We start from the raw sequence: 13894 nt of genomic DNA on the forward strand, positions 1-13894 counted from the left end.
TCATTATATTTCTAGAAATATTGACTCAATTTTCTTATAGAATCTCTTTTTTTATTCTAAATAAATCTTTTGGGATTTCATATATATCCCATGCACCAAAACAATAGCAGAGGTATAAAAATAAAAGCATTCATCAAGAAGGTTAAAAGTAAAGGATATAGTAGATATCAACAAAAGTATAGATATTGTTGTCTTCAAAGTCATTATGCTAAGTTAATGTAGCCAAGTGCATAAGTCTAGACAGTAAACTTCATTTATATGAATTTTCCAGAATGGAAAACTCAAGCAGAAAGCAGATTAGACCATAGGCTAGGGACAGAACATAATTTGACTGGAAACAGATAAGAAATGTCTTCTGGCAATGATTAAAAATGTCCTAAAACTGGACTGTGGTTGTAATTAGACAAATTTTCAACTTTAACAATCAAAATGCATGAATATTTGATATATTAAGCTATTTTTTAATTATTATAGAGGAAATTCATAGAAATCATGCTGGTTTTTTTTTTTTTTTCCTATACATGTCTATTTTATTAACTAACTAGAGGACTTGGGGGCAAGAGGATCCATTTATTATTCATTATTTTAGTCCTTCCCTAGTATATTTAAGTGTTTCTGAAACACATTAGATCTTTATTTAATTTTGGTAAAAATAATTATTAACTATTTCCATTTTCAATCTGATGACTTAGAGTTTGCCATACTAATAATGCCCTATTCTATATTCAACTCTCACTTTTGATACAGCCATGTTCTTCAGCCACTAAGTTGTGGCCAATTCTTTGTGACCTCATGGACTGTAGCATGCCAGGCTTCCTTGTCCTTCACTGTCTCCCAGAGTTTGCTCAAACTCATGTCCATTGAGTTTGTGATGCCATCCAACCATAAATATATACCAAAAGAGAAGATTATTTACCAAAGTGGAGAAGTACAAGATAGGTTCTACCAAATTCAGTACAGATGGATTATGCTGGATGGCAAATTATACCTATTTATTTCACTTGTTTCCCTCTTTGGACAGCTACAATATAGACATTCAAGAAAGATAAGAAACTGACTTATCAATGGCTTCAAACTGATGAGACCGTGGCTCATTATCTTATCTGCTTATCTGTACATACAGAATAACTATTTGTGAAGTGACCAAAATTGTCCCTACCACCTTTCTTTTTCACATCCACTACCTATTAAAATCTCTGTTTATAAATTCATGTGGAATCCCCCATACCTAGAACAAAACATGGTAGAGTAATTAAATTCTATAGTAGAATAATTAAATTCTGATAACTAAACTGCATTTAGAAAAAGCATTGCATACACATCATGGAAGAATGAAAATCAATACAAATTGGGGTCAGGAACTTGCAATAATGTGTTTGTGTGTGTATGTATGTGTGTGTGTGTGTGTGTGTGTGTTCTATAGTAAAGCAAAAAAAAAACAACTCCACAATACTTTTCATTTTCTAGCAAAAATAAATAAAAACTTAACAAAGAGGGAAATAAGAATGTATTTTAGCCATGTAAAATCCCATTATGTAAAATTATCTTAGATCACATTTATTGTATTTACTGCATATCTAAACCTCCCGTAAAGTTTTAATAGGCAGAAAAAAAAGAACCTTTTAAATTCATTTTTTTATTCAATGTGATAACAAACATTAGTCTCTGAGAAATATATCTTTGATATTATTGGAGAAGGAAATGGCAACCCACTCCAGTGTTCTTGCCTGGAGAATCCCAGGGACGGGGGAGCCTGGTGGGCTGCCATCTATGGGGTTGCACAGAGTTGGACACGACTGAAGCAATTTAGCAGAAGCAGCATGCATATGTATAGTTGATCATACCTCAGCATAATTAAGGCCATATATGACAAGCCCACAGCAATTATTCTCAATGGAAAAAAAACTGAAAGTATATCCTCTAAGATTTGGAACAAGACAAGGATGCTCACTATTGCCATTATTATTATTCAACAAAGTTTTGGAAGTCCCAGCCACAGCAATCAGAGAAGAAAAGAAATAAAAGGAATCCAGATTGGAAAGTAAGAAGTAAAATTGTCATTGTTTCGCACAACACTATAGATAGAAAACCCCAAAGATGGCACCAGAAAATTGGTAGAGCTAATCAGAAAATGAAAGTAAGCTATGCTGTGTGGGGCCACCCAAGACAGACGAGTCATGGTGGAGAGGCCTGACAGAATGTGGTCCTCTGGAGAAGGGAATGGAAAACCACTTCAGTATTCTGGCCTTGAGAACCCCATGAACAGTATGAAAAGGCAAAAAGATAGGACACTGAAAGAGGAACTCCAAAGGTAGGTGCCCAATATGCTACTGCAGATCAATGGAGAAATAACTCCAGAAAGAATGAAGGGATGGAGCCAAAGCCAAAACAATACCCCAGTTGTGGATATGTGACTGGTGATAGAAGCAATGTCCGATGCTGTAAAGAGCAATACTGCATAGGAACCAGGAATGTTAGGTCCATGAATCAAGGCAAATTCAGTTCAGTTCAGTTGCACAGCCGTGTCCGACTCTTTGCTACCCCATGAATCGCAGTACGCCAGGCCTCCCTGTCCATAACCAACTCCCGGAGTTCACTCAGACTCACGTCCATCAAGTCAGTGATGCCATCCAACCATCTCATCCTCTGTCATCCCCTTCTTCTCCTGCCCTCAATCCCTCCCAGCATCAGAGTCTTTTCCAATGAGTCAACTCTTCACATGAGGTGGCCAAAGTACTGGAGTTTCAGCTTTAGCATCATTCCTTCCAAAGAAATCCCAGGGCTGATCTTCCTCAGAATGGATTGGTTGGATCTGCTTGCAGTCCAAAGGGACTTTCAAGAGTCTTCTCCAACACCACAGTTCAAAAGCATCAATTCTTCGGCACTCAGACTCCTTCACAGTCCAACTCTCACATCCATACATGACGACTGGAAAAACCATAGCCTTGACTAGCCGGACTTTGTTGGCAAAGTAATGTCTCTGCTTTTGAATATGCTATCCAAGTTGGTCATAACTTTCCTTCCAAGGAGTAAGCCTCTTTTAATTTTATGGCTGCAGTCACCATCTGCAGTGATTTTGGAGCCACAAAAAATAAAGTCTGACACTGTTTTCACTGTTTCCCCATCTATTTCCCATGAAGTGATGGGACCAGATGCCATGAGCAAATTGGAAGTGATCAAACAGGAGATGGCAAGAGTGAACGTCGACATTCTAGGAATCAGCGAACTAAAATGGACTAGAATGGGTGACTGTAACTCAGATGACCATTATATCTACTACTGCAGACAGGAATCCCTCAGAAGAAATGGAGTGGCCAGCATGGTCAACAAAAGTGTCCAAAATGCAGTTTACTTCAGTTCAGTCACTCAGGCGTGTCTAACTATTTGCGACCCCATGAATCGCAACATGCCAGGCCTCCCTGTCCATCACCAACTCCCGGAGTTCACTCAGATTCATGTCCATCGAGTCAGTGATGCCATCCAGACATCTCATCCTCTGTCGTCCCCTTCTCCTCCTGCCCCCAATCCCTCCCAGCATCAGAGTCTTTTCCAATGAGTCAACTATTCGCATGAGGTAGCCAAAGTACTGGAGTTTCAGCTTTAGCATCATTCCTTCCAAAGAAATCTCAGGGCTGATCTCCTTCAGAATGGACAGGTTGGATCTCCTTGCAGTCCAAGGGACTCACAAGAGTCTTCTCAAACACCACAGTTCAAAAGCATCAATTCTTTGGTGCTCAGCTTTCTTCACAGTCCAACTCTCACATCCATACACTGGAAAAACCATAGCCTTGACTAGACGCACCTTTGTTGGCAAAGTAATGTCTCTGATTTTGAATATGCTATCTAGGTTGGTCATAAGTTTTCTTCCAAGGAGTAAGCGTCTTTTAATTTCATGGCTGCAGTCACCATCGGCAGTGATTTTGGAGCCCAAAAAAAATAAAGTCTGATACTGTTTCCACTGTTTTCAAAATGCAGTACTTGGATGCAATCTGAAAAACGACAGAATGATCTCTGTTCGTTTCCAAGGCAAACCATTCAAAATCACAGTAATCCAAGTCTATGCCATGACCAGTAACACTCAAGAAGCTGAAGTTAAATGGTTTTATGAAGACCTACAAGAACTTTTAGAACTAAGACTCAAAAAAGATGCCTTTTACATTATAGCGGACTGCAATGCAAAAGTTGAAAGTCAAGAAATACCTGGAATAACAGGCAAATTTGGCCTTGGAGTACAGAATGAAGCAGGGCAAAGGCTAATAGAGTTTTGCCAAGAGAACACATTGGTCATAGCAAACGCCCTCTTCCAACAACACAAGAGAAGACTCTACACATGGACATCACCAGATGGACAACAGCAAAATCAGATTGATTATACTCTTTGCAGCCAAAGATGGAGAAGCTCTATAAAGTCAGAAAAAACAAGACCAGGAGCTGACTGTGGCTCAGATTATGAACTCCTTCTTGCCAAATTCAAACTTAAGTTGAAGAAAGTGGGGAAAACCACTAGACCATTCAGGTATGGCCTAAAACTAATCCCTTATGATTATACAGTGGAAGTGAGAAATAGATATAAGGGACTAGTTCTCATAAACAGAATGCCTGATAAACTGGATGGAGGTTCATGACACTGTACAGGAGACAGGGATAAAGACCATCCCTAGGGAAAAGAAATGCAAAAAAGCAAAATGGCTGTCTGAGGAGGCCTTATAAATGGCTGTGAAAAGAAAAGAAGCAAAAAGCAAAGGAGAAAAGGAAAGATATAAGCATCTGAATGCAGAGTTCCAAAGAATAGCAAGGAGAGATAAGAAAGCCTTCCTCAGTGATCAATGCAAAGAAATAGAGTAAAACAATAGAATGGGAAAGACTAGAGATCTCTTCAAGAAAATTGGAGATACCAAGGGAACATTTTGTGCAAAGATGGGCTCAATAAAGGACAGAAATGGTAGGGACCTGACAGAAGCAGAAGATATTGAGAAGAGGTAGCAAGAATACACAGAAAACTGTACAAAAAAGATCTTTACAACCCAGATAATCATGATGGTGTGACCACTCACCTAGAGCCAGACATCCTGGAATGTGAAGTCAAGTGGGCCTTAGGAAGCATCACTATGAACAAAGCTAGTGGAGGTGATGGAATTCCAGCTAAGCTATTTCAAATCCTAAAACATGATGCTATGAAAGTGCTGCACTCAATATGCCAGCAAATTGGAAAAAAATCAGCAGTGGCCACAGGACTGGAAAATGTCAGTTTTCATTCCAATCCCAAAGAAAGGCAGTGCCAAAAAATGCTCAAACTACCTCACAATTGCACTCATCTCACACGCTAGTAAAGTAATGCTCAAAATTCTCCAAGCCAGGCTTCAGCAATACGTGAACTGTGAACTTCCAGATGTTCAAGCTGGTTTTAGAAAAGGCAGAGGAACTGGAGATCAAATTGCCAACATCTGCTGGATCATTGAAAAAGCAAGAGAGTTCCAAACTCATCTATTTCTGCTTTAGTGACTATGTCAAAGCCTTTGACTGTGTGGATCACAATAAGCTGTGGAAAATTCTGAAAGACATGGGAATACCAGACCACCTGACCGGCCTCTTGAGAAATCTGTATGCAGGTCAAGAAACAACAGCTAGAACTGGACATGGAACAACAGACTGCTTCCAAATAGGAAAAGGAGTACGTCAAGGCTGTATGTTGTCACCCTGCTTATTTAACTTATATGCAGAGTACATCATGAGAAATGCTGGGCTAAATGAAGCACAGGCTGGAATCAAGATTGCCAGGAGAAATGTCAATAACCTCAGATGTGCAGATGACACTGTCCTTATGGCAGAAAGTGAAGAGGAACTAAAGAGCCTCTTGATGAAAGTGAAAGAGGAGAGTGAAAAAGTTGGCTTAAAACTCAACATTGAGAAAACTAAGATCATGGCATCCGGTCCCACCACTTCATGGGAAATAGATGGGGAAACAGTGGAAACATTGTCAGACTTTATTTTTCTGGGCTCCAATATCACTACACATGGTGACTGCAGCCATGAAATTAAAAGACACTTACTCCTTGGAAGGAAAGTTATGACCAACCTAGATAGCGTATTCAAAAGCAGAGACATTACTTTGCCAACAAAGTCCGGCTAGTCAAGGCTATGGTTTTTCCTGTGGTCATGTATGGATGTGAGAGTTGGACTGTGAAGAAGGCTGAGTGCTGAAGAATTGATGCTTTTGAACTGTGGTGTTGGAGAAGACTCTTGAAAGTCCCTTTGGACTGCAAGCAGATCCAACCAGTCTATTCTGAGGAAGATCAGCCCTGGGATTTCTTTGGAAGGAATGATGCTAAAGCTGAAACTCCAGTACTTTGGCCACCTCATGTGAAGAGTTGACTCATTGGAAAAGACTCTGATGCTGGGAGGGACTGGGGGCAAGAGGAGAAGGGGATGACAGAGGATGAGATGGCTGGATGGCATCACTGACTCGATGGACGTGAGTCTGAGTGAACTCCGGGAGTTGGTTATGGACAGGGAGGCCTGGCGTGCTGTGATTCATGGGGTCACAAAGAGTCAGACACGACTGAGCGACCGATCTGATCTGATCTGAAATCATTGCAGATGGTGAGTGCAGCCATGAAATTAAAAGATGCTTACTCCTTGAAAGGAAAGTTATGACCAACCTAGGCAGTATATTAAAAAGCAGAGACATTACTTTGTCAACAATCGTCCATCTAGTCAAGGCTATGGTTTTCCCAGTATTTATGTATGCATGTGAGAGTTGGAGTATAAAGAAAGCTTAGTGCAAAAGAATTGGTGCTTTTGAACTGTGGTGCTTGAGAAGACTCTTGAGAGTCCCTTGGACTGCAAGGAGATCCATCCAGTCCATCCTAAAGGAGATCAGTCCTGGGTATTCATTGGAAGGACTGATGTTGAAGCTGAAACTCCAATACTTTGGCCACCTGAATCAAAGACCTGACTCATTTGAAAAGACTGAAAGATTGGGGGCAGGAGGAGAAGGGGACGACAGAGGATGAGATGGTTGGATGAACATGAATTTGGGTAAACTCTGGGACTTGGTGATGGACAAAGAGACCTGGCATGCTGCGGTTCATGGAGTCGCAAAGTGTCAGAAACGACTGAGTGACTGAACTGAACTGAACTGAATCCATGTTATAGAAAAGTCACAGTATATAAAACTAATAAGCAGAAATCACTTGCATTCTTATACACTAACCATGAAATCTCAGAGGAATGAAGGAAACGATCCCATTCACCTTTGCAACAAAAAGAATAAAATAAGGGATAAACCTAGGAATAAAGCTACCTAAAGAGACAAAAGACCTGTATGCAGATTATAAGATACTAATGAAAGAAATCAAAGATGACACAAACGGATGGAGAGATATGCCATGTTCTTGGACTGAAATAATCAATATTGTGAAAATGACTACTACCTAAAGAAATTTACAGATTCAGTGCTGTCCCTATCAAACTACCAGGTATGCTTCACAGAACTAGAACAAAAATGTTATAATTTGTATGGAACCACAAAAGACCCTGAATAGCTAAAGCAATCTTAAGAAAGAGAAATAGAGATGAAAGAATCAACCTTCCTGACTCTAGACTATAGTACAAAGCTACAGTCACCAAGGCAGTATGGTACTGGCACAAAAAATGACATATAGATCAGTTAAATAAGATAGAAAGCCCAGAGATAAACCCATGCACCTATGGGCACCTTACCTTTGACAAGGGAGGCAAGAGTATACAATAGAGAAAAGACTGTCTCTTCAATAAGTGGTTCTGAAAAAACTGGGCAGCTACATGTAAAAAAAATACAATTAGAACATTTCCTAATGCCATACACAAAAATAAATTCAAAATGGATTAAAGACTTAAATGTAAGACCAGAAACTATAAAGCTCTTAGAGGAAAACATAGGCAGAATACTCTCCAACATAAATCACAGCAAGATCCTTTGACCCATCTTCTAGAGTAATGAAAATAAAATCAAAAATAAATAAATTGGACATAATTAAACTTAATCAATTCTGCACAGCAGAGCAAAGTATAAACAAGGTGAAAAGACAACCTTAAGAATGGGAGAAAATAATAGCAAGTGAAACAACTGACAAAGGATTAATCTCTGAAATACACAAGCAGCCCATGCAGCTCAGTATCAGAAAAACAAACAATCCAATCAAAAAGTGGGCAGAAGACCTAAACAGATACGTCTCCAAATAAGACATACATATAGCTAATAAACGCATGAAAAGATACTCAACATTGCTCATTATTAGAGAAACACAGATCAAAACTACAATGAGATATCACCTGACACTGGTCAGAATGGCTGTCATCAGAAAATCTACAGTGCCACAGGAGCGTTGGTTGGCCCTGGATAGTCGCCTCCCCACCCCTCCCCCCACTCACTGGCGGCGAGAAATTCAGCCACCCCCTTGCCGGTCACACACTGCATGCCTGGTGCTAAACCACTCATGTAGGGCCTGCTTCTGGGTCGGGTTTTGTACGCAGCAGAGCAGCTCCCTCACTGCAATCTATTGAAAGTCAGCCCTCAACACAAGGGTTTGTAAGGAAAAAAAAGAAATTTAAAAAAAAACAAACAAACAAACAAATAAAAGAATTCAGAAGAGGAAGAAACACTTTTAACAAAAAAATTTTTTAAAAGATAAAAAACCTACAAGCAATAAATGCTGGAGAGGGTGTGGAGAAAAGGGAACCCTCTTGCACTGTTGGCAGGAATGTAAATTGATACAGCCACTATGGAAGACAGTATGGAGATTCCTTAAAACACTAGGAATAAAACCAACAAGTGAAAAGTGAAAGCAAAAGTCCTCAGTCGTGTCTGACTCTTTGTGACCCCATGGATTATACAGTCCATGGAATTCTCCAGGTCAGAATACTGGAGTGGGTAGCCTTTTCCTTCTTCGGGGAATCTTCCCAACCCAGGGATTGAACCCAGGTCTCCCACATTGCAGGCAAATTCTTTACGAGCTAAGCCACAAAGGAAGCCCCATATGACCCAACAATTCCACTACTGGGCATGCACCCTGAGGAAATCAACATTGAAAACAACACATGTACCCCAATGTTCATTGCAGCACTATTTACAACAGCCAGGACATGGAAGCAATGTTGATGTCCATTGACAGATGAATGGATAAAGAACCTATGGTATATATATACAATGGGTTATTACTTAGTCATAAAAAGGAACACATTTGAGTCTGTTCTAATGAAGTGGATGAACCTAGAGCCTATTATACAAAATGAAGTAAGTCAGAAAGAGAAAGACAAGTATCATATATTAATGTTATATATATGGAATCTAGAAAGACAGTACTGATGAACTTATGTGCAGGGCAGCAATGGAAACACAGACATACAGAACAGATTTGTGGGCACAGTAAGGGAAGGAGAGGGTGGGGTGAATTGAGAAAGTAATATTGAAACATATATAACCATATATAAAATAGATACCCAGTGTAAATTTGCTGTATGACACAGGTGGCTCAAACCCAGTGCTCCGACAACCAAGAGGGGTGGAATGGGGAGGGAGGTGGGAGGAAGGTTCGAGAGGGAGGTGACATTTGTATACCTATGGCTGATTCATGTTGATGTATGACAGAAACCTACACAATATTGTAATTATCCTCCAATTAAAATAAATAAAATTTTAAAAATTAAAAAGACAAAAAAAAAAAAGAAAGTGAAGGAATAGCTCAGAATATCTTGAAATATGCAATTTATATAGAAGAGAGAAGCTATTTCACAGAGAAAAAGGAATCCTTGAAGAAACATAGGAGAATACAGAATGACACTTGAAGCACCAGCAAATAGTTGATTAGCATCAGAGGGCTTAACTAGGTACATATGAGAAATGAATAGCAATAATCTTAGAAATAATGTCAGAGTGGTAGGCAGAGACTAGGTGATAAATTCTTGCTAACAGAGGCTTCTTAGTTTTATTCCATAGGGCAAGGGAACTCATCGAGGGTATTGCCACAGATTTTCTGGTCATTAGGGAAGACTAGCTCTCCAACTTATTTTATTGTCTCAAAACCTTTGCTTAGATTACCTGAGATATTTCACCAATTATGCAATGTTAGTCACTTCCTGGAGGATAATCAATAGGTATGATGTGCAGGAAGGAGCATGTGGGTAAAGAGAGGAGAGTACAGGGAATAATTGCATGCAAATAGGAAGGAGACTCCATAATGAGGGTTTAACCTCAAACAAAGGAGGAACAAATAATCCCAAGGAAAGACTGACATTTCAATGTGTAGGTTGAGGTGAGTGGATCAGAAACTGAGAAGGGCCACCAAGGACAGCTACAGAGTGTTGTCTTCATGAAAGAAAAAGTTGTTAGGAGGAGAGGTAAGGGGAGACAACCAGATTATCTTCTGTTTTTCCATGGAACTAGACAGTGTTGTCCTAAAAAATAAAACAGCCAATTACTCTACTGGCATAATGGATTTATTTGAGAATAGCAGAGAACTGCAATTTGGGATAAACATGCTATAGCAAAAACTATGAGAGAAGCACTACTTTGTTGACAAAAAAGTGAAAGTTGGAAGGGGTTGTTTTGAATGAAATTACACTGAAGGTCCATCTAGTAAAAGCTATGGTTTTTCCAGTAGTCTTGTACGGATGTGAGAGTTGGACCATAAAGAAAACTGAGCGCCGAAGAATTGATGCTTTTGAACTGTGATGTTGAAGAAGACTCTTGGGAGTCCCTTGGACTTTAAGGAGATCCAGCCAGTCAATCCTACATAAAACTAGTCCTAAGTATTCACTAGAAGGACTGATGTTGAAGCTGAAACTCCAATAGTTTTGCCACCTGATGAGAAGAACTGATTCATTAGAAAAGACCCTGATGCTGGGAAAGATTGAAGGTGGGAGGAGAAGGGGACCACAGAGGATGAGATGGCATCACCAACTCGATGAACATGAGTTTGAGCAAGATCCAGCAGTTGGTGATGGACAGGGAAGTCTGGTGTGCTGCAGTCCATTGGGTTGCAAAGAGTCGGACATGACTGAGTGACTGAACTGACTGACACTGAAAGAAAAAGAGAGTTTTAGAAAGGTGCAGGACTACCCATTTGCTGGATTTATTGCTGGACAAGGAGAACTCTTGCTGATGGGGTCTGTAGTTAATGCTTTTCTATAGGGGTCTGTAATTGATAAGCATGCAATGTATGAGGACTCTCACTTCAGGCCTCCAGCTCCATTTTAGTTGAGATTTCCTCCTACACTGTTTATGGGAATGTGAATTGGTACATCTACTATGGAGAACAGTATGGAGGTTTCTTAAAAAACTAGAGTTACAAAATGATCCTACAATTCTACCTCTGGGTATACATCCAAAGAAAACCAAAATAAAAAGATACATCCATCCCAATGTTCATAGCAGCGCTATTTATAATAGCTAAGACTTGGAAGCAGCATAAATATCCATTTAATAAATGTGTATATAATATGTGGTATAAATAAAATATATAATGTAGTACTACTTAATTATAAAAAAAGAATGAAACAATGCTATTTTCAGAAAAATGGATGGACCTAGAGATTATTGTAAGTGAAGTAAGTCAGACAAAGACAAATATCATATGAGATACTTGTATCTGGAATCTAAAATTAAAAAAAAAAAAATGACCCAAATGAACTTACTTTCAGAACAGAAACAGACTCAGATACAGAAAACAAACTTAAGGTTACCAAAAAAGAAAGGGGATGGATATTAGGATGTTGGAATTAACATTTACACAGGTCTGTATATAAAATAAATAACCAAAAAGGACCTACTGGATAGAACAGAGAATTATCAATATTTTGTAATAATCTATGTAGGAAAAGAATATAAAAAAATGTGTGTGTGTTTGTGCTTAATTGCTTAGTCATGCACAGTTGTGTCTGAATTTTGATACCCCATAAACTATAGCCTGCCAGACTCCTTCGTTCATGGGATTCTCCAGGAAAACATACTGGAGTGGGTAGCTATTCCCTTCTCCAGGGGATCTTCCTCCTGGAGGAGGGCATGGAAACCCACTGTAGTATTCTTGCCTGGAGAATCACCAAGGAGAGAGGAGCCTGGTGGGCTTCATTCCATGGGGCACCAAAGAATCAGACACAACTGAGTGACTAAGCACAACACAGTGCATATATAAATACATATATATGAATCAATTTGGTATACACTTTAAATTAACACAACATTGTAAATCAACTATACTTCAATTTAAAAATGAGGTTTCTTCAGAATTCCCTAGCAGTCCAGTGGTTAGGACTCCACTCTCTCACTGCCGAGGGCCTGTGTTCAATCCCAGTTGGGGAATTAAAATCCTCCAACATGTATAGTGAAGTCAAAGAACAATTTTTTTAAAGTGAGGTTTCCTTTATTCTATTTCACAATTTGAATGTATCTTTACTCACCTCTGTTGATGTATATGTTTTTGAATAATCAAACTTTATAGCAGTGAAATATAATGAAATTTGTTCTTTAACTGAGTGATTCTTTCCCTCATCTGCACAGACCTCTTAGAGTATCACTGATGGTAGAAAGTCAAAACATCTTAACTTCTCTGAGCTTCATTCTTCTAATATGCAAAACATTCTTATGGTAGTGTGTTCTACACTCAGTTGAGAAACTCTGTGAAAGTGCACATATTACCTGTCACATAAAAGGCATACAATTAACTGAATAGTGAAAACTTGGCTCTTTAATTAACAAGACATGAAGTTTGGGTCATTGTTCTTTGAAGAGCTGATTTGAATTCCTTATTTCTCAGGCTGTAAATCATTGGGTTGAACAATGGTGTGAGGATGGTATAAAACACAGATATTAGGGTGTCTTGACTTGAAGAGTAATTGGATTTGGGCCTTAAGTAGATGAAAGAAGCACAACCATAATGAACAGTTATCACAATGAGATGAGAGGCACATGTAGAGAAGGTTTTGTATCTTCCAACAGAGGATGGGATTTTTAGAATAGCAGAGATGATTCGGATGTAGGAGACTAGGATAAGTAACAGGGGAATAATCAAGACAAACACACCAAGCACAAATACAACCAACTGACTGAGGTAAGAGTAATGAGATGCCAGCTTGAGGACAGGAAAGATGTCACAGAAGAAGTGGTGTAGTTGGTTGGAGGAGTGAAAGGGCAGGTGAAATACCAAGGATGTGATGATCTGTGCGACAATAAAGCCACAGGCACAAGCAGCAGCCACTAGTCCCATGCACACTCCATGCCCCATAAGCAGTATGTAGCGCAGAGGGTCACAGATGGCTACATAGCGATCATAACCCATGGCTGCCAGCAGAAACGAGTGAGAGCAACCTAGAAAGAGGAAGGAAAACATCTGGATGGCACAGCCCAGGAAGGAGATGGACTTCTTATGGGCCAGCAGGTCAACCAGCATCTTGGGTACAATGACGAAGGTGTAACAAGTCTCAGAGCAGGAGAGGACACCAAGGAAGAAGTACATGGGGGTGTGGAGGGCTCTGTCCAGCACAATGGTAGAAACAATTATGGCGTTGGTGCCCAGCATGAACAAGTACACAAGCAGGAAGACAGCAAATAGCAGCCGCTGCAGCCCACCCAGAGATGAGAAGCTGAGGAAGACAAACTCTGTCACTAAGGTCTCATTGGCCCACTCCATGGTCACTGCTATACAGGAGAGCCAGAGCCAGAGCCACAGGCCAGGATCCAGGGATGGAGAAAGGCATGGGGAACTCAGCACAAAGTCTGCAGGTGGCAGGCATCTCCAGATGTTTGATGGAACTCATTCATTCCCTCCAAAATAGTCTGCCAAAATAAGAATTAGGGCTAAATATGGAACAGAATAATTGACAATCTATGAGCAGACTTTTCCCAAGGCTATAAACATGT

At 39.7% G+C, this 13894-nt stretch overlaps 1 protein-coding gene across 1 annotated transcript; it reads right to left on the reverse strand.

Annotated features, from left to right (window-relative positions):
- Positions 1-12722: 12722 nt before the first annotated feature.
- Positions 12723-13664, reverse strand: LOC109556705 (olfactory receptor 10K1-like). The gene has a single exon (XM_019958143.2). The coding sequence runs from the start codon at positions 13662-13664 to the stop codon at positions 12723-12725; it is 942 nt and encodes a 313-aa protein (XP_019813702.2).
- Positions 13665-13894: the final 230 nt, after the last annotated feature.

Source organism: Bos indicus, chromosome 3 (genome assembly GCF_029378745.1).
Source record: "Bos indicus isolate NIAB-ARS_2022 breed Sahiwal x Tharparkar chromosome 3, NIAB-ARS_B.indTharparkar_mat_pri_1.0, whole genome shotgun sequence".
Lineage (NCBI taxonomy): Eukaryota > Metazoa > Chordata > Mammalia > Artiodactyla > Bovidae > Bos > Bos indicus.

Excerpts from the sequence above, each read along its gene's own strand:
- LOC109556705 (XM_019958143.2), bottom strand. The coding sequence starts at position 13,664 with ATGGAGTGGGCCAATGAGACCTTAGTGACAGAGTTTGTCTTCCTCAGC.